Raw genomic sequence first — 27,007 nt, 5'->3', positions numbered from 1 at the left:
CTGAATCTGGTTACAATAGGGGTACCATTCGCATACACACGGGGCAAGGTAGGTGGAGGAAAATGCTTTATTAAGATGGCGGCGTGGGCTCGTTGGGCCGAAGGGCCTGTTTCCCATGCTGGGTTGTTCTTTGTTCTTTGTTGAGTTACTGAGTGAGAGTGTGAGGGAGCTGGATTAACATCAGTACAGATACAGTCAGTAACACAGGGTGCTGGAGGGAGAGGGGTTACTGAGTGACAGTGTGGGTGAGCTGGATTAACATCAGTACAGATACAGTCAGTAACACAGGGTGCTGGGGGGAGAGGGGTTACTGAGTGACAGTGTGAGTGAGCTGGATTAACATCAGTACAGATACAGTCAGTAACACAGGGTGCTGGGGGGAGAGGGGTTACTGAGTGACGGCGTGAGGGAGCTGGATTAATATCAGTACAGATACAGTCAGTAACACACACTGGCAGACAGTATCAGACATTGAGTTTAGCTTGACCGTTCTGATTCTCTTTGTCTCATCCCACAGGCCTACAACTGGGCGTTGGGCACCATCCGGATCCTGGCCGGCATCAGCATGGACCACTGCCTATCGCCCCAGCACTGCGACACTGCCCTGGCCAGCCTGCGCCGCCTGGCTCACCGACACCCCGAGATCCCCGACTCCCGCTTCCAGGAGATGCGGCGGCTGGCCGAGGAGCTGGGTGACCCGCGCTGCCTGCAGCAGTGGGCTAGCTGCCGGGCCAAGTGCCGCGAGAGCCAGGCAGAGGCTGCCCGTAAGCTGGAGGCCGCCCTCGGGACCTGCGGCGCCGCCCAGGGGGCAAGGCAGCCCAGCCCCGGATCGCTGTGCCAGCGGTGGGGGCCTGAGGGGGCGGCGGCGGCGGTGGGCCAGCGGGGTCCAGGACGCAGGAGCCCCTGGCCCCCTGGTGCCGCCTCGCTCAGCCCCTCGCTCAGCGCCGCCTCGCTCAGCCCCTCGCTCAGCGCCGCCTCACTGATGGACGACGGGAGCTGCTGCAGCGGCCTGTTGGACGGGCTCGAGTGGACGGGGTCCGCCCTCTCGGCCCTCTCCCTGGCTTCGTCCTCTGAGGGCGGCGACCCCGATGGGTGGGCAGACCTGCCCGGCCGCAGCTCCAACCTGTCCTTCTCGCCCGTCTTTGCCTCGACCCCGGACGTCCGCGGCAGCGACCTGCCTCCCCCTCTCCGCCTCCTTCAGCGCCCGCCCAGCTCGCCGCGGGTGGGGCGACGGGCCAAGGGAGCCTTCCCTTCCCCCCTCCAGGACCACCCTCCTCTGCAGGAGACCCTCCACGGCGGCCTCAGCCAGAGATCCCTCAGCGAGACCGGCAGCGACGCCAGTGGCAGTAGCACGGGCGTCCTCATCAGAGGCCTGGAGGTCAGCAGCACCGAGGTGGTGGACAGGACCTGCTCGCCCAAGGAACACGTCATGCTGGCCAGGGCAGGCGTCCCCCTGCCCGATGCCCCCTGGGGCGGCACGCCCAGGACGGGTCCGCAGACCACCGGCAGGTAGGTGGACATGCAGGTCACCCACTCTTTCCACCCAGCCTCTCCCTCAGTCATGGAACCCACTCCGGTCAAACAGCACCTTCATTTTGATATTCTCACCCTCCCTCGCCTCGCCACCTCTCTCTCTCTCTCTCCTTCCCCCTCCCCGACCCTTCCTATCTCCACACTCTCCTCCTGTCCCCATGACACATTGAGATTACTGTGCTGCTCCAATTCTGAATTCTTGACCACATTCGTCCCTGACTCACACCCACACAGACACACACACACACACCACCCCCCCATCCTCTGATTTCAATCACTCCACCATTGGCAGCCATGCCTTCATTTGGTTGGGATCCATGCTCTGGAATTCCCTCGCTAAGTCCTTACGCCTCTCCCTCTCTCTTTGTCTGTCTCTCACTCTTTCTGTCTCTGTCTTTGCCTTTCTCTTTCTGTTTGTCTATCATTCTCTGTCCCTCATTCCCTGTCTCCCTTTCCCTGTCCCTCATTCCCCATCTCCCCCTGCCCCCGTCTCCTCTGCCCCCGCCTCCCACTGCCCCCATCTCCCCCTGCCCCTCCCTCTTTCCCTGCCCCTCTCTCTGTCTCTGTCTCACACTCTCTGTCTGTTTGTCTATTCCTCTCTGACTTCTGTCCCTCTTTCTCTGTGCCTCTGTCTTTCTCTCTTTCTCTCTCTGTCTCTTCCTCTCTCTGCCTCTTCCTCTCTCTGCCTCTTCCTCTCTCTGCCTCTTTCTTCCCCTGCCTCTCTTGCCCCTGCCTCTCTCTTTCTGTCTCTTCCCCTCTCTCTCTCTCTTCCTCTCTCTCTCGCTCTCTCTCTCTCCCTCTCTCCCTCTCTCTTCTTGCTCTCTCTTCCTCTCGTTCTCTCTTCCTTCCCTCTCCCTTCTCTCTGCCTCTCTCTCTGTCCTTGTCTCTCTCTCTCTTTCACTGTATCTCTCTCTCTCTTTTGTTGTCTCTTTTTCTCTGTCTCCCCCTCTCTTTCTCTGTCCCTTTCATTCTGTGTCTCTCTTTTTCTGTCTGACTCTCTGCCTCTCTCTTTGAGGGATGTGGATACCCTACGAAACCTTGGAGCCCTTGTGCATCAGTTGCTGAAAATAAGCGCGCAGGTACAGCAGGCAGTAAAGAAAGAAATGGTATGTTGGCCTTCGTAGCAGCGGATTTGAGTGTAGGGAGAGGGATGTTTTGCTGGGTGTTGGTGAGGCCACACCTGGAGTACTGTGTGCAGTTTTGGTGTCCTTATCTGAGGAAGGACATAGAGGAAGGATATACAGGGAGCGCCGCGAATGTTCACCAGGCTGATTCCTGGGATGGCAGGTCTGTCATATGAGGAGAGACTAAGTCGGTTAGGATTATATTCACTGGAGTTTAGAAGAGTGAGAGCGGATGTCATAAAAACTTATAAAATTCTAACAGGGTTAGACAGGGTAGATTCAGAAAGAATGTTCCCCATGGTGGGGGGAGTCCAGAACTAGGGGGTCATAGTGTGAGGATAAGGAATGAGTTGAGGAGAAATTTCTTCACCCAGAGGGTGAAAGTAGTAGCTGAGGCCAAAATGTTGTCTGATTTGAAGGAGAAATTAGACCTAGCTCTTGGGGTTGAAGGGATCGAGGGATATGGGGGGGAAGAGGAGATCAGGATATTGAATTCGATGATCGTAATGACTGGCGGAGCAGGTTCAAAGGGCTGAATGGCCTCCCTCTGCTTTTAGTTTCCATGTTTCTTTCTCTGTCTCTCTTCATCTCTCTCTCTCGCTCTTTGTCTCTCTCTATCTCTCTCTCTCTCTGTCTGTCTCTGTTTTTCTCTCTCCTCTCTCTCCCTATCTCTGCCTTTCTTTAAGCCAGTCCTTAAGACCTACCTCTTTTACCAATCACCTGTCCTAATATCTCTGCCGTCCTGGGAAGAACCTCGAGTCCTTTCACTGCACTAAAGACAATTCATTGCTCGTTATCAGACCTGTACGACAGGCCATCATCTTCTGACCATCCCTCCTCGAATCCAGACAGTATGTCCTCCCAACAATGTGCAAACCCCACCCCCCAAACACCCCCCTCTTTCACTTTGGTGACAGTAAGATAATGGCGTCTGTAATTGTAGACCCCCACGTGATTCACGCTAACATTGTTTCTCAGGTACAGTTTGAGGGTGAGCACCATTGGTCCATAACAATGTACATTGTATATTGGGGCAATAATAGTAGTATGGGGCAGCACAGTGGCAAAGCGGTTAGCACTGCTGCCTCACAGTGCCAGGGACCCAGGTTCGATTCTGAGCTCGGGTCACTGTCTGTGTGGGGTCTACACGTTCTCCCCATGTCTGCGTGGTTTCCTCCGGGTGCTCCAGTTTCTTCCTAGAGTCCAAAGATATGCTGGTTAGGCGAATTGGCCATGCTAAAGATGTGTACGTTAGGTGGATTGGTCATGCTAAAGATGTGTACGTTAGGTGGATTGGTCATGCTAAAGATGTGTACGTTAGGTGGATTGGCCATGCTAAAGATGTGTGCGTTAGGTGGATTGGCCATGCTAAAGATGTGTACGTTAGGTGGATTGGCCATGCTAAAGATGTGTACGTTAGGTGGATTGGCCATGCTAAAGATGTGTACGTTAGGTGGATTGGCCATGCTAAAGATGTGTACGTTAGGTGGATTGGCCATGCTAAAGATGTGTACGTTAGGTGGATTGGCCATGCTAAAGATGTGTACGTTAGGTGGATTGGCCATGCTAAATTGCCCCTGTCAGTCGGATTAGCAGGGCAAATATATTGGTTACAGGGATGGGGCCTGGTTGGGATTGTTGTCGGTGCAGACTCGATGGGCTGAATGGCCTCTTTCTGCACTGTAGGGATTTTAAAATTTAAAGTTTATTTATTAGTGTCGCAAGTTGGCTTACATTAACACTGCAATGAAGTTACTGTGAAAATCCCATAGACGCCACACTTGGCGGCTGTTCGGGTTACGCTGAGGGACAATTTCAGCATGGCCCAGTGCACCTAACCGGCACTTCTTTGGTCTGTGGGAGGAAACTGGAGCACCCGGAGGAAACCCACACAGACACAGGGAGAGTGTCCGCACAGATCGTGACCCAAGGCGGGGAATTGAACCCGGGTCCCTGGCGCTGCGAGGCAGCAGTGCTAACCACTGTGCCGGCCATTAAGAGATTACTGATCGACGCATCCTGTCGCAGTTAGGTTCTCCCACCAATGCCTCCATTCTGTGTCTCCCAACTCACTGCAATTTTTATTCTCTCCTCCGCTCTCCCGCCCCCCTCACCCACCTTCCTCCCCGGTGACCACCCCACACCCCTCTCAGCAAACCCCGGCACTCATTGGCGGAGGCGTTGGCGGCGGAGCAGGAGTACGTCAGCTCGCTGGCGCACGTGGTGGAGAACTACTTCCCGGAGATGGACCGGCCCGACGTGCCTCAGGGCCTGCGCGGCAAGCGGGGCGTGGTTTTCGGCAACCTGGAGAAGCTGCTGGCCTTCCACCGGCACTGCCTGCTGCCGGAGCTGCGGGGCTGCCTGGCTCACCCGCTCCGGCTGGGCGAGTGCTTCCTGCATCACGTGAGTACGCGCATGCACCCCACTCACCACTTCCTGTCTGAGCCAGGGTCTGCGGTTCGCCACGCCCTCCCCACTCCCCTCCTCGGCAAAATTTCCAGGTCCCACCCCCTCACCAGGGGAGGCAGACCCACATTCCCAGTGGCAGTACCGCAGGAGCTGTGCCAATCGAAGGGGGCTGCAGCCCTCCTCTCCCCTGTGTAATCTGCCATAGAAAAAAACATAGAACACTACAGCACAAACAGGCCCTTCGGCCCACAAGTTGTGCCGATCATATCTCTACCTACTAGGCTTACCTATAACACTCAATCCCATTAAATCCCATGTACTCATCCAGAAGTCTCTTAAAAGACCCTATTGAATCTGCCTCCCACCACCACTGATGGCAGCCGATTCCACTCACCCACCACCCTCTGAGTGAAAAACTTATCCCTGACATCTCTTCTGTACCTACTCCCCAGCACCTTAAACCTGTGTCCTCTTGTGGCAGCCACTTCAGCCCTGGGAAAAAGCCTCTGAGAATCCACCCGATCAATACCTCTCAACATCTTATAAACCTCTATCAGGTCCCCTCTCATCCTTCGTCTCTCCAAGGAGAAAAGACCGAGCTCCCTCAACCTATCATCATAAGGCATGCCACCCAATCCAGGTAACATCCTTGTAAATCTCCTCTGCGCCTTTTCAATAGCTTCCACGTCCTTCCTGTAATGAGGCGACCAGAACTGAGCACAGTACTCCAAATGGGGTCTGACTAGGGTCTTATAAAGTTGGAGCATTATCTGCCGACTCCTAAACTCAATTCCTCGATTGATGAAGGCCAGTACACCATACGCCTTCTTAACCACATCCTCTCCCAGTGAAGCCTATTTGAGAGTCCTATGGACCTGGATCCCAAGATCCTTCTGATCTTCCACACTGCTAAGAGTCTTACCCTTAATATTATATTTCTTCATCCCATTTGATCTGCCAAAATGTACCCCCACACATTTATCAGGCTTGAACTCCATCTGCCACTTCTCCGCCCAGTCTTGCCTCCTATCAATGTCACGCTGCAACTTCTGACATCCCTCCAAACTATCCACAACTATATCCACAAACAGCCATGATCTGATACAAATCTGATCAAAGTTAGGGCGGCATGGTAGCACAGAGATCAGCACTGCTGCTTCACAGCTCCAGGGTTCGATTCCTGGCTTGGGTCACTGTCTGTGTGGAGTTTGCACATTCTCCTCGTGTCTGCGTGGGTTTCCTCAGGGTGTTCTGGTTTCCTCCCACAGTCCAAAGATGTGCGGATTAGATTGATTGGCTGTGCTAAGAAATTGCCCCTTAGTGTCCAGGGATGTGTAGGTGAGAGGGATTAGTGGGTATGATATGTAGGGATATGGGGGTAGGGCCTGGGTGGGATTGTGTTCGGTGCAGACTCGATGGGCCGAAGGGCCTCTATCTGCACTGTAGGGTTCTATGATTCTATGAAAGGCGAAGCAGGCTCATAAAATCATAGAAACTTTACAGTGCAGAATGAGGCCATTCGACCCATCAAACCACACTAACCACAATCCCTCCCAACCCTATCCCTTTAACCCAACATATTTACCCTGCTAATTCCCCTGACATTGGCCGAACACTAAGGGACAATTTAGCACGGCCAATCCACCTAACCTGCACATCTTTGGACCCTGAGGAGCAATTTAGCATGGCCAATCCACTAAGCCTGCACATATTTGGAGTGTCAGAGAAAACCCATGCAGACACGGGGAGAATGTACAGTCTCCTCACAGAGCGGCACGGTAGCATAGTGGTTAGCATTGCTGCTTCACAGCTCCAGTGACCTGGGTTCAGTTCCCGGCTCGGGTCACTGTCTGCGTGGAGTTTGCACATTCTCCTCGTGTCTGCGTGGGTTTCCTCCAGGTGCTCCGGTTTCCTCCCACAGTCCAAAGATGTGCGGGTCAGGTTGATTGGCTATGCTAAAAATTGCCCCTTAATGTCCTGAGATGCGGAGGTTAGAGGGATTAGTGGGTATAATATGTAGGGATATGGGGGTAGGGCCTGGGTGGGATTGTGGTCGGTACAGACTCGATGGGCCAAATGGCCTGTTTCTGTACTGTAGGGTTTCCATGAGTTCTATGACAGTGACCTGAGCTGGGAATCGAACCTGGGTCCCTGGAGCTGTGAGGCAGCAGTGCTAACCACTGTGCTACCGTGCCGCTGGAAGGGCTGAATTTGCCTACCTCTGCTCCTAATTCCTGTGTAGCCCACTCGTCCGCCCTCAAGCTGCTCTGCCATTTGATAAAGCCATCAGCTTGTGTGTCAAGTATGACATTTGCCAGTCTATCCACTGCCCCTTTGCCCAACAAGAATCTATCTAGACACGGTAGATTCAGAAAGAATGTCCCCGAAGATGGGGGAGGTCCAGAACCAGGGCTCATAGTTTTAGGATTGAGGTGAGGAGAAATTTCTTCACCCAGAGGGTGGTGAATGTGTGGAATCCAGTACCACAGAAAGTAGCTAAGGCCAAAACGTTGTGTGATTTGAAGGAGAAATGGGATATAGCTCTTGGGGCTAAAGGGATCGAGGGATTTGGCGGGGGGGGGGGGCAGGGTGGGGGGGTGGGGGAGGAAGAGGGGTATCAGGATATTGAATTCGATGATCAGCTATGATCAAAATGAATGGCGGAGGAGGCTTGAAGGGCCGAACGGCCTCCTGCTTCTTGCGCCAGTGTTTACCTCTGCCCAAAAAAAGAAGTTAGGGACCCTCTGCCCCCACCGCCCTCAGAGAGTCCCAAACCCTCTGGGAGAAAAAAATTATCCTCATCTCTATCCTAAAAGAGCGACCCCTTGGTTCTAAATCGTGCCTCCGAGACGGAGAATCCCAGCGGCGGAAAATCCCCTCCAACGTCTTTAATTCAGTGTGTCGGGGGACAGAGGAGAGGTTGTGTGGGCTCCTTGAGCTGAGCGTAATTGCCATCCTGTGTGACAGTGCTGCTACAGGAAGACACACAAAAAGACAGGACCTCCCCTTCTCCGTGCTGCCTCTGCACCAACCACAATCCCACCCAGGCCTTATCCCCGTAACGCCACGCATTTACCCTTGCTAGTCCCCCTGACACTAAGGAGTAACTTACCTAACCCGCACGCCTTTGGACTGTGGGAGGAAACCAGTGCGCCCGAAGGAAACCCACGCAGACACAAGGAGAATGTGCAAACTCCACACGAACAGTGACCCGAGCCAGGAATCGAACCCAGGTCCCTGGGGCTGTGAGGCAGCAATGCTAACCACTGTGCCACTGTAACCTGGTGTTGTGAGACGACTTACTGTGATCACCCCAGTCCAATGCCGGCATCTCCGCATTATGATTTCCCAATTTGGCTGATTGTTGGACTCACATTTCCCTCCCCCTGATGGGACATAGAAAAACTACAGCACAAACAGGCCCTTCGGCCCACAAGTTGCGCCTTACATATCTATATGTATTAGGCTTACCTATAACCCTCTATCTCACTAAGTCCCATGGGACTTATCAAGAAGTCTCATCAAGAAGTCTCTTGAAAGACCCTATTGAATTTGCCTCCACCACCACCGACGGCAGCCGATTCCACTCACCCACAACCCTCTGAGTGAAAAACTTACCCCTGACATCTCCTCTGTACCTGCTCCCCAGCACCTTAAACCTGTGTCCTCTCGTAGTGACCATTTCAGCCCTGGGAAATAGCCTCTGAGAATCCACTCGATCAATACCTATCAACATCTTACACACCTCTATCAGGTCAGCCCTCATCCTTCATCTCTCTAAGGAGAAAAGACCAAGCTCTCTCAACCTATCCTCATAAGGCGTGCCACCCAAGATACTTCTTGTTGCCCCAAGAGACAGAAGAGCCACCTGTCTCAGCCTGATTATCAGGATTCAACTCATCGTCATTTCCACCCCCCTCCCCACCCCGCCCCCTCACCGCAGACCCTATGCCTCCTCCACCCCCTTCCCTCATCTCTTGTTTCTCTTGTTCAATTTTACCGGTGACTTTGATGTGACGTAATTGTTCTTCTCCTTCCCTCCGTCGCTCCACAGAAAGAGCACTTCTCCATGTACTCTCTCTACGTGAAGAACAAGCCTCAGTCAGACGCGCTCCTCACCAGTCACGGCAACGCGTTCTTTGAGGTAATGACCCTTGGGTCGGATTTCTGTGGGTCTGGCTTCGGTGATAGGCAACGCTCGGAGTGAGGGGGAGGGCTGTCGGGGGCGGAGAGAGGTGGGGAGCCGATGGCATTTAAAGTTTAAAAATGTTAAAGTTTATTTATCATTGTCACAAGTAGGCTTACTGTTCAATGAAGTTACTGTGAAAATCCCCTAGTCGCCTGAGGCTGCGTCACAGCACTGGGGACCCGGCTTCAGTTCCTGGTTTGGGTCAGTGTCTGTGCGGTGTCTGCACATTTCCCCACGTCTGCAGGATTTTCTTCGGGCGCTCCAGTTTCCTCCCACAGTCCGAAAGACGTGCTGGTTAAGTGCATCAGCCGTGCTAAATTCTCCCTCCGTGTAACCCAACCAGACTTCAGATTGTGGAGACGAGGGGATTTTCACGGTAACTTCATTGCGGTGTGAATGTAAGCTGACTTATGACACGAATAAATAAACTAAACAGACGAGCCATGTGAAATTGCAGAATTGGTCCATTAACAGGCTAAATTGCCTCCTGTAGACTGAGAATGTGTCCACCCACAGAAATATCACACAATAATGTCAGGGCGCGGGCTCGACCACTTTTGGGGCGATTTCAGGGTCAGGCATGTGCCTGTCTCAGCAACGTGAAAATTCTGTCCCCTTAGTTCGAGAGACCACAACTAGCTTGCCAGTGACACATGCATATACTCTCTCTCATACACACATGCACACTCTCTCACATGTACACACACACACAGACACACACATATATACACACACACACACACCATGAATAGTGGAGCGTAAAAACAGCTCCCTTTCAGAACTCCACATTGCCGCAAACCAGCCTGTTTCTAATCCTTTCATCCATTCTTTCTCCCCTTGCGTCCCTTCACAACACCCCCCACCAGAGGAGGCAGCGTTTCTTGGGTGACAAGACAGACCTGGCTTCCTACCTCCAGAAGCCCATCGAGAGGATCAGGAGCTACAGCCTCCTGCTGGGGGAGCTGAGTGCTGAGTGCGAGGCCAGCGACGCCCGTGAGCTGCTCTGTCTGCGAGCTGCCAAGGAAATGGTCCAGTATCAACTTCGCCATGGCTACAACCTCCTGGCGATGGAGGGCATTCGGGGATGTGACGTGAGTCCAAAGCGACATGTACTCAACACTCTCGGGAGACACCAGTGTACAGATATCTTCCTGGGAGAGGGGGAACTGAGAGACACCAGTCATTGAACAGATATCTGCCAGAGAGAGAGAGAGGGGAGTGAGAGACACCAGTCAGTGTACAGATATCTCCCTGAGAGAGAGAGGGGACTGAGAGACACCAGTCAGTGTACAGATATCTCCCTGAGAGAGAGAGAGGGCTGAGAGACACCAGTCAGTGTACAGATATCTCCCTGAGAGAGAGAGGGGACTGAGAGACACCAGTCAGTGTACAGATATCTCCCTGAGAGAGAGAGAGGGCTGAGAGACACCAGTCAGTGTACAGATATCTCCCAGAGAGAGAGAGGGGACTGAGAGACACCAGTCAGTGTACAGATATCTCCCAGAGAGAGAAGGGACTGAGAGACACCAGTCAGTGTACAGATATCTCCCAGAGAGAGAGAGAGGGGACTGAGAGACACCAGTCAGTGTACAGATATCTCCCTGAGAGAGAGAGGGGACTGAGAGATACCAGTCAGTGTACAGATATCTCCCTGAGAGAGAGAGAGGGGACTGAGAGACACCAGTCAGTGTACAGATATCTCCCTGGGAGAGGGGGAACTGAGAGACACCAGTCAATGTACAGATATCTCCCTGAGAGAGAGAGGGGACTGAGAGATACCAGTCAGTGTACAGATATCTCCCTGAGAGAGAGAGAGGGGACTGAGAGAGACAGCAGTCAGTGTACAGATATGTCCCTGAGAGAGAGAGGACTGAGAGACACCAGTCAGTGTACAGATATCTCCCTGGGAGAGGGGGAACTGAGAGACACCAGTCAATGTACAGATATCTCCCTGAGAGAGAGAGGGGACTGAGAGATACCAGTCAGTGTACAGATATCTCCCTGAGAGAGAGAGAGGGGACTGAGAGAGACAGCCGTCAGTGTACAGATATCTCCCTGAGAGAGAGAGGGGACTGAGAGAGACAGCAGTCAGTGTACAGATATCTCCCTGAGAGAGAGAGGGGACTGAGAGAGACAGCCGTCAGTGTACAGATATCTTCCTGAGAGAGAGAGGGGACTGAGAGAGACAGCAGTCAGTGTACAGCTGTGTGAATGATTGGAGTGAATCTGAAGCTGGTCTCACTGTTTGCAGGTCAACCTGAAGGAGCAAGGGCAGCTGCTCCGCCATGATAGCTTTATCGTGTCGTGCGGGCGTCGCAAGTCCACACGCCACGTCTTCCTCTTCGAACAGCTTATCGTGTTCACCAAGCTGAAGCGGGCCGATGGGGTCTCCGAGACCTACATCTACAAGACATCCCTGAAGGTGGGTGTGAAGGTGCGCTCTGGTGTGGAGACCCCCCTCCCTCCCCAAGTATCTCCCTGTAGAGGCATCCTGCCTGGTTTCCACCTCCCCTCCCCCAACACCTGTCAAACCCATGATAGGATGAGGTGAAGGAAATGGGGAGCGGGGTGGGGGTTAATTCCTTCTGCAACCCAGGATGTGGACCCTTCGGCCCACTCATCTCCGTTCCAATTGCCTATATCTATGAGAGGCTTCGTCAAGAGGAGATCATGTTTGACAAATCTGTTAGAGTTCTTTGAGGAGGTAACAAGGCAGTTTGATAAAGGAAAAGCAGTGGATGTGATTTATTTAGATTTCCAGAAGGCCTTTGACAAGGTGTCGCATGGGAGACTGTTAAATAAGTGCCCATGGTGTTAAGATAAGATCCTGGTATGGATCGAGATTTGGCTGATTGGCAGAAGGCAGAGAGTGGGGATAAAGGGGACTTTTTCAGGATGGCAGTGGGTGAGTAGTGGTGTGCCTCAGGGGTCAGTGCTGGGACCACAACTTTTCACAATGTACATTAACGATTTGGAGGGAGGAACTGAAGGCTGTTGCTAAGTTTGCAGATTATGCAAAGATATGCGGAGTATTGAGGAAGCAGAGAGGCTGCAGAAAGAATTGGACAGGTTAGGAGAGTGAGCAAAGAAGTGGCAGATGGAATACAATGTGAAAGGAGAGATTAAGCACGTTGGAAGAAGGATCAGAGGCATAGACTATTTTCTAAATGAGAAAATGCTTACGAAATCGGAAGTATAAAGGGACTTGGGCACCCTTGTTCAAGATTCCTTTGAGGTCAACATGCAATTAGGAAAGCAAATGCAGTGTTCGCTTTCATGTCGAGAGTGTTAGAATGCAAGAGCAAGGATATACTTCTGAGGCTGCATAAGGTTCTGGTCAGATCCCATTTGGAGTATTGTGAGCAGTTTTGGGCCCTGTATGTAAGGAAGGATATGTTGGCTTTGGAAAGAGTCCAGATGGGCGTTCACGAGAATGATCCCTGGAATGAAGAGCTTGTTGTATGAGGAATGGTTCAGGACTCTGGGTCTGTACTTGTTGGAGTTTAGAAGGATGAAGGGGGATCTTATTGAAACTTACAGGATACTGCAAGGCCTAGATAGAGTGGACATGAAGAGGATGTTTCCACTAGTAGGAAAATCTAGAACCAGAGGGCACAACTTCAGGCTAAAGGGACAATCCTTTAAAACAGAGATGAGGAGGAATTTCTTCAGCCAGAGAGTGGTGAATCTATGGAACTCTTTGCCGCAGAAGGCTGTGGAGGCCAGGTCATTGAGTGTCTTTAGGACAGAGATAGATAGGTTCTTGATGAATAAGGGGATCAGAGATTATGAGGAAAAGGCAGGAGAATGGGAATGAGAAAAAAATCAGCCATGATTGAATGGCGGAGCAGATCCAATGGGTCGAGTGGCCTAATTCTGTTCCTATGTCTTATGGTCTTATGTCTGGAGGTTTCTGCATTGCCATTCCCACTTTATCCACACCCCATCCACATCTGAGTAGAAGATGGATGAGGAACCTGCACTGATGAGGCCGCAGCTGGAGTACTGTGTGCAGTTTTGGTCACCGCACTTGCGCAAGGATATTTTAGCCTTGGAGGGAGTGCAGAGGAGGTTCACTAGGCTGATAGCGGAGATGACGGGGTTGGACTATGAAGAGAGACTAAATAGACTGGGTCTGTATTCGTTGGAGTTTAGAAGGATGAGGGGGGATCTTATAGAGATGTATAAGATAATGAAGGGGATGGATAGGGTAGAGGTGGAGAGATTCTTCCCGCTCAGAAAGGACAGCAGGACTAGAGGGCACAGCCTCAAGATAAGGGGGAGGTGCAGTTTAGAATGGAGTTGAGGAGGAACTTCTTCACTCAAAGGGTGGTGAATCTCTGGAATTCTCTGCCCATTGAAGTGGTGGATGCTACCTCGCTAAGTATATTTAAGACACGGGTAGATAGGTTTTTGGTCGGCAAGGGGATTAAGGGTTATGGGGAGAAAGCGGGAACGTGGAACTGATCCACTATCAGATCAGCCATGATCTTATTGAATGGCGGGGCAGGCTTGAAGGGCTAGATGGCCTACTCCTGCTCCTATTTCTTATGTTCTTATGAATCTCTCAGATTATAGTTTGTAGGGCCCATTCATCCCTCAGAATAGACGAAGACAGCACTGGTACATCGAATTTCTCTTATTGAGCAGAAGTTTAAAATTAACACATTAAGGAAAGCAAAAAAAACTGATTTACTGGAGAGAGAGAGAGAGATACTAACAAAAACCAGACTTGACCTAAATCACACACTGAACATGTATGTTATATTGAGGTTGCTTGGTACAAGTCGTGTCTCTAACTTTCATAAACAATTTGCAGCTGTGGCCGTGAAAGCTTTGTTTTAGCTTACAAGAAAGCTGTTTCTGCAAGCTTCATCCCTGCTGCCATCATGGAATTTCAAAAAATGCAGTCAATTTTCAAACTAATCCCAGCATGCCTGCTGAGTTTAAAATGAGGTCAGGTTAAGATCATAGAACCCTACAGTGCAGAAAGAGGCCCTTCGGCCCATCGAGACAAGGGTCATAGGTGGAGAGGGGACTCATAATGTTAAAATGGCAGTGCTGGCTCGTTGGGCCTGTTTCACGTGCTGTGTTGTTCTTTGTTTGAATCTGCACTGAACACAATCCCACACAGGCTCTACCCCCATATCCCGACACATTTACCCGCTAATCCCTCTAAGCTACACATCTCAGGACACTAAGGGGCAATTTTAGCACGGCCAATCCACCTAACCCACACATCTTTGGGCTGTGGGAGGAAACTGGAGCACCCGGAGGAAACCCACACAGACACGAGGAGAATGTGCAAACTCCACACAGACAGTGACCCGAGCCAGGAATTGAACCTAGGACCCTGGAGCTGTGAAGCAGCAGAGCTAACCATTGTGCTACCGTGCCACCCTATGTGAGGTTAACTTTAAAAGCCTAGCATTTAAATGTAATGGCGTAGGCAGTAATCTCTTAAAATGAAGTCTTTGCATGAATGAAACATACACAGGGTCCACAACACAGCTCGATAGAGGCAGGTGGTCAAATGGTCAAAGTAGAGTTTAACCCTGAAAAGTGTGAGGTGATACATTTTAGGAGACTAACAAATCAAGGGAATGCACAATGAATGGCGGGGCGCTAGGAGGTACAGAGGGACCTTGGGGTGCATGTCCATAGATCCCTGAAGGCAGCAGGACACAAAGATCAGGTGGATATAGGCTACTTGCCTTTATTAGCCCAGGCAGAGAGGTGATGATAGAGTTGTATAAAACACTAGTTAAGCCACAGCTAGAGTATTGTGTGCAGTTCTGATTGCCGCACCATAGAGTCAAGGAGTTTTCCAACACTGCAAGAAGCCATTCGGCCCATCATGGCTTGCCAGCCATCAAGGTGAGTGGCACAGTGATTAGCACTGCTGTCGCACAGCTCCAGGGACCCAGGTTCAGTTCCCGGTTTGGGTCACTGTCTGTGTGGAGTTTGCACGATCTCTCCCTGTGTCTGCATGGGTTTCCTCCGGGTGCTCCGGTTTCCTCCCACAGTCCAAAAGACGTGCTGGTTAGGTGCACTGACCATGCTAAATTCTCCCTCGGTGTACCTGAACAGGCGCTGGAGTGTGGTGGACCTGACTCAAGGGGCCAGACAGCCGACTCCTGCTTCTAGTTCTTATGACCTAAGAGCACAGAGAGACATGTGGCAGCACAGTGTTGTCATTGACTTGGATACGATCAACATTATGGCATTAAGAGCGCCCAATCCAAGCTATATTTCTCATGCACAAGGAGGATACACGTGCAGCGGGACGCATGTGTGTCCTCCATTGACTCTGTCCACACTTCCCACTGCCTTGGAAAAGCAGCCAGTATAATCAAGCGTGTACCTTGGGCGTACTGTCTTTCACCTTCCTCCGTCGGGAGAAAGATACAAAAGTCTGAGGTCACATATCAACCAACTCAAGAACAGCTTCTTCCCTGCTGCTGTCAGACTTTTGAATGGGCCTACCTCGCACTGAGTTGATCTTTCTCTACACCCTAGCTAGGACTGTGACACTATATTCTGCACTCTCTCCTTTCCTCCCCTTTAAATAGCACATAAGAAAGAATACTTTTCACTGCGTACTAATAGATGCGACAAGAATAAATCAAATCAAAACACGGAAACGTGCCTTTCGGCCCAATTGGTCCATGCCAATCATCATGCTGCCCTCTCAGCTAGTCCCAATATCCCTCTCATCCTTTCCCACCCACGTCCTTATCCAGATGCTTTTTAAATGTTGCTGTTGCACCACTTTCTCCGACAGCTCATTCCATACACGCACCACCCTCTGCATGAAGACGTTATCCCTCACATCCCTGTTAAATCTTCCCCCTCTCACCTTTAACCTTTGCCCTCTGATTTTCAATTCCCCTTCCCTGGGAAAAAGACCACGTGCGTTCATCCTATCTCTGCCCCCTCATGATTTTAGAGCCTTAGAAAATGAAATTGGGCAAGTGACAGTGGCTGGCCATATCGAGGAATATTGAACACAATTCAATTAGGTCTAGTATTATTATAGAAAAGGGCAGAGATAAATCAGGAGTGAAAACTTTAAAGACAAATTCTACAAAACTGATGTGATGTGATTTGATTCGATTTGTTACTGTCACATGTATTGGGATACAGTGAAGAGTATTATTTCTTGTGCACTATACGGACAAAGCATACCATTCATAGAGTACATAGGAGCGAAGGATTTGATTTACTATTGTCACATATATTAGTATACAATGAAAAGTATTGTTTCTTGTGCGCTGTACAGACAAAGCATACCATTCATAGAGAAGGAAAGGAGAGTGTAGAATGTAGTGTTACAGTCAAAACTAGGGCGTAGAGAAATATCAGCTTAATGCGAGGTAGGCCCATTCAGAAGTCTGATGGCAGCAGGGAAGAAGCTGTTCTTGAGTTGGCTGTCCGTGACCTCAGACCTTTGTATCTTTTTCCTGGCGGAAGAAGGTGGATGAGAGAATGTCCGGGGTGCGTGGGGTCCTTGATTATGCTGGCTGCTTTTCCAAGACAGCGGGAAGTGTAGACAGGGTCAGTTGATGAGAGGATGATTTGCGTGATGAATTGGGCTACGTTCACGACCTTTTGTAATTTGTTGCGGCCTTGGACAGAGCAGGAGCCATATCAAGCTGTGATACAACCGAAAAGAATGCTTTCTTTCTATGATGCATCTGTGAAAGTTGGTGAGAGTCGTAGCTGACATGTCAGGTTTCCTCTCTGAGGAACTGAGAAGTGATTTGGCGGAGGTAGAATGGACAAGATCAGTGGGAAACCAGTGGCAAGCACTAAAAAAAATGAGATCCTCAGAGTACAAAGCAGGCAAGTCCCCTCCAAAAATAAGAACACTTCTGCCAAATCTAGACCCCCCTGGCTGTCTGAAAAAAACATAGGGGACGATTAAACAGAAAAAGAAAACTTACGATAGCCACAAAAGCCCCAACACTGCAGATAATCGAGAGAAGTATACAAAGTACAGGGATCAAGTTTAAAACAAAAAGGAAATTGAAAAGAGGACATGAAAATATATCAGCAAGCAAGATTGAGGAAAACCCAAAGATGTCTTACCATTACGGTGGCACAGTTGTTAGCACTGCTGCCTCACAGCACCAGAGACCCGGGTTCATCAATTCCCAGCCTGTGTGGAACATAGAACACTACAGCACAAACAGGCCCTTTGGCCCACGAGTTGCGCCGATCACATCAACATCTACCAATCTATAGACCTATCTATAACCCCCAATCCCATTAAACCCCATATACTCATCCAGAAGTCTTTTAAAAGACCCCAGCGAGTTTGCCTCCGCCACCACTGACGGCAGCCGATTCCATTCACTCACCACCCTCTGAGTGAAAAACTTACCCCTAACATCATCACGTGGAGTTTGCATGTTCATTCCCAGTGTCTGTGTGGGTCTCCTCCGGGTTCTCCGGTTTCCTCCCACGATCGGAAAGATGCGTTGGTTAGGTGGATTGGGCCATGCTAAATTCTCCCTCAGTGTAACCCAAACAGGCGCTGGAGTGTGGCGACTCGGGGATTTTCACAGTAACTTCATTGCAGTGTTAATGTAAGGCAACCTGTGGCACTAACAAAACAAACTTTATATGAAGAGCAAAAGGACAGTTACGAAGAAAGAGGGACCTTTCAGAGACATGAAGAAGGGAGCTTGGGCGAATATGCGGAGGATATGGGAAGAGTTTTAAATTAATTTTTTTGACTGCATATTCACAAAGAAACGAGGTGATGTTGATATCGAAATTCAAGAGGAGCATTTTGAAGTATTGGATAAACTAGTTATAATGTTCGAGGAGCTGAAAGCCCTGAAAATGGAAAAGTCGCCAGGGTCGGATGGATTGTTCCCGAGGATGTTGAAGGAGTCAGGGATCAAATAGCAGATGCTCTGAGGATTATTTTCCAACGTTCACTAGACATGGGCGAGGCATTGGAGGGATGCAAATGTGTTTAAAAAGCATACAAAGGAAATGCCAAATAATTATGGTCCAGTTAGTCAGGGGCGTGGTGGCACAGTGGTTTGCACTGCTGCCTCACAGCACCAGGGACCTGGGTTCGATTCCCAGGTTAAGTCACTGTCTGTGTGGAGTCTGCACATCCTCCCTGTGTCTGTGTGGGTTTCCTCCGGGTGCCCTGGGTTCTTCCCACAGTCCAAAGATGTGCGGGTTAGGTGCATTGGCCATGCTAAACTGCCTCTTAGAGTCAGGGGGACTAGCTAGGCTAAATGCCTCTGGTTGTGGGGATAGGGCCTGGGTGGGATTGTTGCAGTGCAGAATCGATGGGCTGAATGGCTGCCTCCTGCACTGTAGGGATTTTATGATTCTAGTCCTGCATCAGTGGTGGAAAAATCAATCCTATGAGGTTAGATAAACTGTCACTCAGAAAGGCATTGACCAGTCAGAGATAGTCGGCATGGCTTTGTTAAAGGAAGGTCAAGCCTTTAAATTGGATAGAATTCTTTGAGGAAAAGTCAAGGAGGATTGATGAGATGTGCAGTGAATGTTGTCTACGTGGATTTTCATAAGGCATTTGACAAGGTCCCACGTGGCCGACTGGTTAAGGAAGTAAAAGCCCATGGGATACAGAGTAATGTGGCAAATTAGATCCAATGTTGGCTTAATAACAGGAAACAAAGGGTCAATGGATACCTTTGCAAATGGAAAGCTATTTCAAATGGTGTTCAGCAGGGCTCGATGTTGGGACCCTTGCTGTTTGAGTTATATATGAATAACTTAGATGTGAATGTGGGGAATATGATTGGGATATTTGCAGAAGGCACAGTGATTGGCCAAGTAGTGGATAGTGTAAGGGGTAGCTATAATCTACAAAAGGGGGCAACGCAGCGGCACTGCAGTTAGAACTGCTGCCTCACAGCGCCAGGGACCCGGGTTCGATTCCGGCCTCAGGTGACTCTATGTAGTGTTTGCATGTTCTCCCCTGGGTTGACACCCAGGTTCTCCCTGAAAGTTGGCACCCAGATTGATAGGGTTGTTAATAAGGTGTACAGTGTGTTAGCTTTTACTGGTAGAGGGATTGAGTTTCGGAGCCGTGAGATCATGTTGCAGCTGTACAAAACTCTGGTGCGGCCACACTTGGAGTATTGCGTACAGTTCCGGTCGCCGCATTATAAGAAGGATGTGGAGGCATTGGAAAGGGTGCAGAGGAGATTTACCAGGATGTTGCCTGGTATGGTGGGAAGGTCTTATGAGGAAAGGCTGAGGGACTTAAGGTTGTTTTCGTTAGAGAGAAGAAGGTTAAGAAGTGACCTGATTGAGGCATACAAGATGATCAGAGGGTTAGATAGGGTGAACAGTGAGAGCCTTTTTTCTCAGATGGAGATGGCCAACACGAGGGGACATACCTTTAAATTGAGGGGAGATAAATATGGGACAGATGTCAGAGGTAGGTTCTTTACTCAGAGGGTAGTAAGGGTGTGGAATGTCCTGCCTGCAGCAGTAGTGGACTCGCCAACATTAAGGGCGTTCAAATGGTCAGTGGATAGGCATATGGATAACATTGGAATAGTTTAGGTTAGAGGGTCATTAGATTGGTTCCACTGGTCGGCGCAACATCGAGGGCCGAAGGGCCTGTACTGCGCTGTAATGTTCTATGTTCTATGTCTATCTGTCTGCGTGGGTTTCCTTTGAGTGCTTCGGTTTCCTCCCACAATCCAAAGATGTGTGGGTTAGGTGGATTGGCCCTGGTAAATTATCCTTTAATGTCTGGGGGATTAGCAGGGTAAATACGTGGGGTTATGGAGATAGGTTATGGACAGGTTGCAGAGCTGGGCCGCGAGGTGGCGGATGGAGTTTAATGCGGAGAAGTGTGAGGTAATCCATTTCGGTAGGAATAACAGATGTGTTGAGTATAGGGCTAACGGGAGGACTTTGAATAGAGTGGAGGAGCAGAGGGATCTAGGTGTATGTGTACATAGATCCCTGAAAGTTGGGAATCAAGTAGATAAGGTTGTTAAGAAGGCGTACGGTGTCTTGGCGTTTATTGGTAGGGGGATTGAATTTAGGAGTCGCAGCGTCATGTTGCAACTGTACACAACTCTGGTGCGGCCGCACTTGGAGTACTGTGTGCAGTTCTGGTCCCCACATTACAGGAAGGATGTGGAGGCTTTGGAGAGGGTGCAGAGGAGGTTTACCAGGATGTTGCCTGGTATGCAGGGGAGGTCCTATGAGGAGAGACTGAGGGATTTGGGGTTGTTTTCACTGGAAAGAAGGCGGCTAAGAGGGGATCTTATAGAAACATATAAGATGATTAGAGGTTTAGATAGGGTGGATGGTGATAGCCTGTTTCCTAGGATGGAGAAAGCTAGCACGAGGGGGCATGGCTTTAAATTAAGGGGGGGTAGTTATAGGACAGATGTCAGGGGTAGGTTCTTTACCCAGAGGGTGGTGAGGAACTGGAATGCCCTGCCTGCTGCAGTTGTAAATGCGCCTAGTTTGGGGGCGTTTAAGAGATTGGTGGATAGGTTTATGGACGAAAAGGGATTGGTTTAGATTAGTGGGTCAATGTTTTTTTTTTAAAAATAAGACTGGTCGGCGCAACATTGTGGGCCAAAGGGCCTGTTCCGCGCTGTAATGTTCTATGTTCTATGTTCTATAGGGCCTGGGTGGGATTGTGGTCGGTGCAGACTCGATGGGCCATATGGTCTTCTTCTGCACTGTAGGGATTCTATGATATGAGCTGGTTGCGTGGGTGGTAAAGTGGCAGATGGAGTTCAACTCTGATAAGTGTGAGGTAATGCATTTGGGGAGGTCAAACAGTGACAGGGAATACAAAATAAATGGGAATATATTGAGAGGGGTAGATGAAGCGAGAGATCTTGGCGTGGAGGAGAGTATGTCTGGGATATGTGCAGTCCTTGATTATGCTGGCTGCTTTCCCAAGGCAGCGGGAAGTGTAGACGGAGTCAATGGTTGGGAGGCTGGTTCGCCCCATGGATTGGGCAATGGTCACAACCCTTCGTAGTTTCTTGCCGTCTTGTCAGAGCATGGGCCATATCAAGCTGTGACACGTACTTTACTTGCCTTTGCTTTTCATAAGCTGATAAGGTATAGAAACAAAGTTTAAACCATTGAGTCCCCTCTGCCATTCAGTCATGGCTGACATGCTCCTCATCCCCATTTTCCTGCCTTCCCCCCACAACCCCTCAACTCATTACCAATTAAAAATCTGTCTAACTCCTCCTTAAATTTACTCACTGTCCCAGCATCCACCGCACTTTGGGATAATGAGTTCCACAGATTCACAACCCTTTTGGAGAAGTACTTTCTCCTCGGCTCTGTTTTAAATTTGCTATCCCTTTATCCTAAGTCTGATCTCTCATTCACAGAATGCCCTACCAGCAGAAGCAGCCACTCCATTTCTACTTTATCAACACCTTTTACCATCTTGCGTTCCTCAATTTGATCTCCTCTCATGCTTCTGAATTCCAGAGAGTATATAAGCCTAAACTGTTCCATCTCTCTTCATAAGACAAACCCCCTCATCTCTGGAATCAATTTAGTGAACCTCCTTTGAACTGCCTCCAATGTCACTACGTTTTGCCTCAAATAAGGGGATCAAAACTGTGCACAATATTCCTGGTGCACATCGCTTCAGTCACACTGGTAGGAGAAAACCTACACAGACACAAACTGGCGGAGTGTGACAAATCTGAGCCTGAGCAACAAAATGTCTGGGGGGGGCCACCACTTAGAATCCAGATGTGGGTGGGGGAGGGGAAGGTGGTAGGGAGATTAATTGGTTGGTTCGTTCACAGAGTTGGCGCAGATCGAACAGCCTCCTGCGGCATTTGATTCTGTTAGTAATTTAGATTTGATTTGTTATTGTCACGTGAATTGGGATACAGTGAAAAGCATTGTCTCTTGCGCGCTATACAGACAAAGTGTACCGTTCATAGAGAAGGAAAAGAGAGAGAGTGCAGAATGTAGTGTCACAGTCATAGCTAGGGTGTAGAGGAAGATGAACCTAATGTGAGGTAGATCCATTCAAAAGTCTGATGGCAGCAGGGAAGAAGCTGTCAAGAGTCAGTTGGTATGTGATCCCAGACTTATGTATCTTTTTTCCCAACGGAAGAAAGTGGAAGAGAGAATGTCCTGGCTGCACGTGGTCTTTGATTGTGTTGGCTGCTTTACTCGAGGCAGGTGGAAGTGTAAACAGAGTCAATGGATCGGAGGCTGGTTTGTGTGATGGATTGGGCTACATTCACAATGCTTTGCAGTTTCTTGTGGTCTTGGACAGGGCCGAAGCCATACCAAGCTGTGATACAACTAGAAAGGATGCTTTCTATGGTGCATCTGTAAAGGTTGGTGAGAGTTGCAGTGGACATGCCAAATTTCCTTAGCGTCCTGAGAAAGTAGAGGCGTTGGTGAGCTTTCTTAACTATAGCATTGGCATGGGGGGACCCGGACAGGTTGTTGATGATCTGGACACCTAGGAACTTGAATATCTTGACCATTTCTACTTCATCTCCATTGATGTAGACAGGGATACGTGCTCCACTATGCTTCCTGAAGTTGATGACTGTTTCCTTTGTTTTGTTGACATTGAGGGAGAGATTATTGTCATCGCACCAGTTCACCAGATTCTGTATCTCATTCCCGTACTCTGCCTCGTCATTGTTTGAGATCTGACCCACTATGGTGGTTTCGTCAGCAAACTTGAAAATGGAGTTGGAGAGGAAATTGGCCACATAGTCATAGGTGCATAGAATCATGGAATTCTACAGTGCAGAAGGAAGCCATTCAGCCCATCGAGTCTGCACCGACCACAATCCCACCCAGGCCATTTCCCCATTACCCCATGCATTTACCCTAGCTAGTCCCCTTGACACTAAGGAGCAATTCAGCACGGCCAGTCCACCTAACCTGCACATCTTTGGACCGTGGGAGGAAACCGGAGCACCCGGATGAAACCCACGCAGACACGGGGAGAACGTGCATACTCCACACAGACAGTGACCCAAGCCGGGAATCGAACTGGCGCTGTGAGGCAGCAGTGCTAACCACTATGCCACTGTGCCGCCCGTGCTGTCTGCACTCCGTCTCATTGTTGTTTGAGATCAAACTGTGGTGTCATCAGCAAACTTGAGAATTGGGTTGGAGGGGAATTTGGCCACATAGTCATAGGTGTATAAGGAGTATAGAAACGTAGAACATTACAGCACAGTACAGGCCCTTTGGCCCTCAGTGTTGTGCTATGTCCAATCCCAAGATCAAGCTATCCCCTCCCTATAATTCTGGTATTCACCATGTGCCCATCCAATAACCGCTTGAAAGTTCCTAAAGTGAGTATAGTATAACAGGGGCTGAGGACACAGCCTTGTGGGGCACCGGTGTTGAGGATGATCGTGGCGGAGGTGTTGTTGCTTATCCTCAGTGACTGTGATCTGTGGGTTAGGAAGCCTAGTGCCCAGACATAGAAGGGAGGAGCTGAGCCCCAGGCCACAGAATTTGGAGATGAGCCTCGTAGGGATAATGGTAATGATAATGATGATTGGTTTGCTGTGCCCATTCACGGCAAGATAATTTCCCATCCTGGCTGGATAGCATCGGGAATACTGCCTGAGGCCTGTTCAGGAGCTGGATGGTGCCAGCTGCAAGGAAAGGCCGCAACCCTAATCACGCGGTGTGAAATCGAGCTTATAGCATTCACTGCATTTCCCTGTTTACATGGTGGGGAGGGGGGACAGTGATGTTTCAAATAAACCATGTTATATTTTCTGTTCGATCATTCTTGAGAAGTTGACTTATTCTTCTAGAGACTGAATTTTCACCAATAAATACCTCCCTATTAGCTTCTGCCAGAGAGACTCCCTCTTTAAAAGGGGTCCCTGATGGAGAGACTCCCTCTTTAAAAGGGGATCCCTGACGGAGGGGCTCCCTGTTTAAAAGGGGTCCCTGATGGAGAGACTCCCTCTTTAAAAAGGGTCCCTGATGGAGAGACTCCCTCTTTAAAAGGGGTCCCTGACGGAGGGGCTCCCTGTTTAAAAGGGGTCTCTGACAGAGAGACTCCCTCTTTAAAAGGGGTCCCTGATGGAGAGACTCCTCTTTGAATGGAGCCACTAATGAAAGACCCTTGTCTGAAAGAGGTCTCTGAGCATGAGACTGAGCTGGAATGACAGACAGCTCAGAATCATGTTTTGAGTCTGCACATTCCTTGATGATGCGATAAAGGAAAAAAGGCCACGATATGCACATAAACACAGACGCACAGGAAATCCCCTTGCTTACTTAGGACCAGTCCCAAACTTAGCACACCCACTCCCTCATCAAAGGTTCAGAGCAATAGAAACAAGGCGACAGAGGAAGCCAGCAATGAGATTTAAAATGAGAATGGGCTCAGACCCAAGGAATGCCTCAGACTGTTAACCCTATTCCCACGCAAACCATCTGATGTTAATCCAGGTCCCTCACACTGTCACTCAGTAACCCCTCTCTCCTCCCAGCACCCTGTGTTACTGACTGTACCTGTACTGATGTTAATCCAGTTCCCTCACACTGTCACTCAGTAAACCCTTTCCCTCCAGCACCCTGTGTTACTGTCTGTATCTGTACTGATGTTAATCCAGCTCTCTCACACTGTCACTCAGTAACCCCTCTCCCTCCAGCACCCTGTGTTTATGACTGTATCTGTACTGATGTTAATCCAGCTCCCTCACACTGTCACTCAGTAACCCCTCTCCCCCCAGCACCCTGTGTTACTGACTGTACCTGTACTGATGTTAATCCAGCTCCCTCACACTGTCAATCAGTAAACCCTTTCCCTCCAGCACCCTGTGTTACTGTCTATATCTGTACTGATGTTAATCCAGTTCCCTCACACTGTCACTCAGTAACCCCTCTCCCCCCAGCACCCTGTGTTACTGACTGTATCTGTACTGATGTTAATCCAGCTCCCTCACACTGTCACACAGTAACCCCTCTCTCTCCCAGCACCCTGTGTTACTGTCTGTATCTGTACTGATGTTAATCCAGCTCTCTCACACTGTCACTCAGTAACCCCTCTCCCCCCAGCACCCTGTGTTACTGACTGTATCTGTACTGATGTTAATCCAGCTCTCTCACACTGTCACTCAGTAACCCCTCTCTCCCCCAGCACCCTGTGTTACTGACTGTATCTGTACTGATGTTAATCCAGCTCCCTCACACTGTCACTCAGTAACCCCTCTCTCCCCCAGCACCCTGTGTTACTGACTGTATCTGTACTGATGTTAATCCAGCACTCTCACACTGTCACTCAGTAACCCCTCTCTCCCCCAGCACCCTGTGTTACTGACTGTATCTGTACTGATGTTAATCCAGCTCCCTCACACTGTCACTCAGTAAACCCTTTCCCTCCAGCACCCTGTGTTACTGACTGTATCTGTACTGATGTTAATCCAGCTCCCTCACACTGTCACTCAGTAACCCCTCTCTCCCCCAGCACCCTGTGTTACTGACTGTATCTGTACTGATGTTAATCCAGCTCCCTCACACTGTCACTCAGTAACCCCTCTCTCCCCCAGCACCCTGTGTTACTGACTGTATCTGTACTGATGTTAATCCAGCACTCTCACACTGTCACTCAGTAACCCCTCTCTCCCCCAGCACCCTGTGTTACTGACTGTATCTGTACTGATGTTAATCCAGCTCCCTCACACTGTCACTCAGTAAACCCTTTCCCTCCAGCACCCTGTGTTACTGACTGTATCTGTACTGATGTTAATCCAGCTCCCTCACACTGTTCTCAGTAACTCCTCTCCCCTTCAGCACCCTGTGTGACTAACTGAAACTATACTGATTTTAATCCAGTTCCCGCCCAAGGCAATTGCTTGGACTGGACCCAGCATTTGTTGCCCATCCCTAATTGCCCCTTGAGAAGGTGTGGATGAACCGCCCTTCTTGAACTCGCTGCAGTCCCCGTGTGGTGTGGGTAACACCCACAGTGTTGTTAGGTAGGGAATTCCAGGATTTTGACCCCAGCCACCATGAAGGAACAGCTGATATATTCCTGAGTTGGGATGGCGAGTGGGTTTCTGAGGGGGATCTTGCAGGTGGTGGTGTTCCCCGTGTGTCTGCTGCCCCTTGTCCTTCTAGAGGGCGGGTTTGGAAGGTACCGGTGAATCTTGTAGACGGTACACACACACTGCTGCCACTGTGTGTGGGTGGTGGAGGGAGAGAATGTTTGTGGATGGGGTCCCCATCAGAGCAGGGCTGCTTTGTCCTGGATGGTGTCGAGCTTCTGTCCTGGATGTTGTCGGAGCCGCGCTCATCCAAGCAAGTGGGGAGTATTCCTTCACACTGCTGACTTGTGTCTCGTAGATGGTGGACAGACTTGTGGGGGGAGTCAGGAGCTGAGTTACTCTCTGCAGGATTCCTAGTCTCCTGACCACTCTCGTAGCCACAGTGTTTATATGGCTGGGTCCTGTTCAGTTTCTGGTTGATGTGGCAGGGGTTAAGCAGTGTTGCAGTCTGACCTTTTATTATCTGAACCAAAGAAAATTGCAACACGGAAACAGGCCCTTCAGCCCTCCAAACCTGCACCAACTATGCTGCCCATCTGAACTAAAACCCCCTATCCTTCTGGGGACCAGATCCCTCTATTCCCATCCTAGTCATGTATTTATCAAGATGCCCCTTAAAAGTCACTATGGTAGCAGCTTCCACTACCACCCCCAGCAGTGAGTTCCAGACACCCACATACTCTGTGTAAAAAAAAACT

General features: G+C 49.9%; 1 protein-coding gene across 1 annotated transcript in view; it reads left to right on the top strand.

Moving 5' to 3' along the window:
- LOC145363502 (uncharacterized) overlaps window positions 1-27,007 on the top strand; it is a 107,930-nt gene that overhangs the window by 66,002 nt on the left and 14,921 nt on the right. Inside the window, exons 14-18 of the mRNA XM_080218698.1 lie at window positions 518-1,509; window positions 4,811-5,060; window positions 9,121-9,210; window positions 10,122-10,346; window positions 11,507-11,677. Coding sequence (XP_080074824.1) covers window positions 518-1,509; window positions 4,811-5,060; window positions 9,121-9,210; window positions 10,122-10,346; window positions 11,507-11,677 — 1,728 coding nt within the window. The remainder of the gene's footprint in view (window positions 1-517; window positions 1,510-4,810; window positions 5,061-9,120; window positions 9,211-10,121; window positions 10,347-11,506; window positions 11,678-27,007) is intronic.

This window comes from Carcharhinus amblyrhynchos, unplaced genomic scaffold (genome assembly GCF_965287045.1).
Source record: "Carcharhinus amblyrhynchos unplaced genomic scaffold, sCarAmb.v2.hapA scaffold_39, whole genome shotgun sequence".
Taxonomy (NCBI): Eukaryota; Metazoa; Chordata; class Chondrichthyes; order Carcharhiniformes; family Carcharhinidae; genus Carcharhinus; species Carcharhinus amblyrhynchos.
Note: the sequence above shows the minus strand (reverse complement) of the source record. Positions and strands in the feature narration are given on the sequence as shown.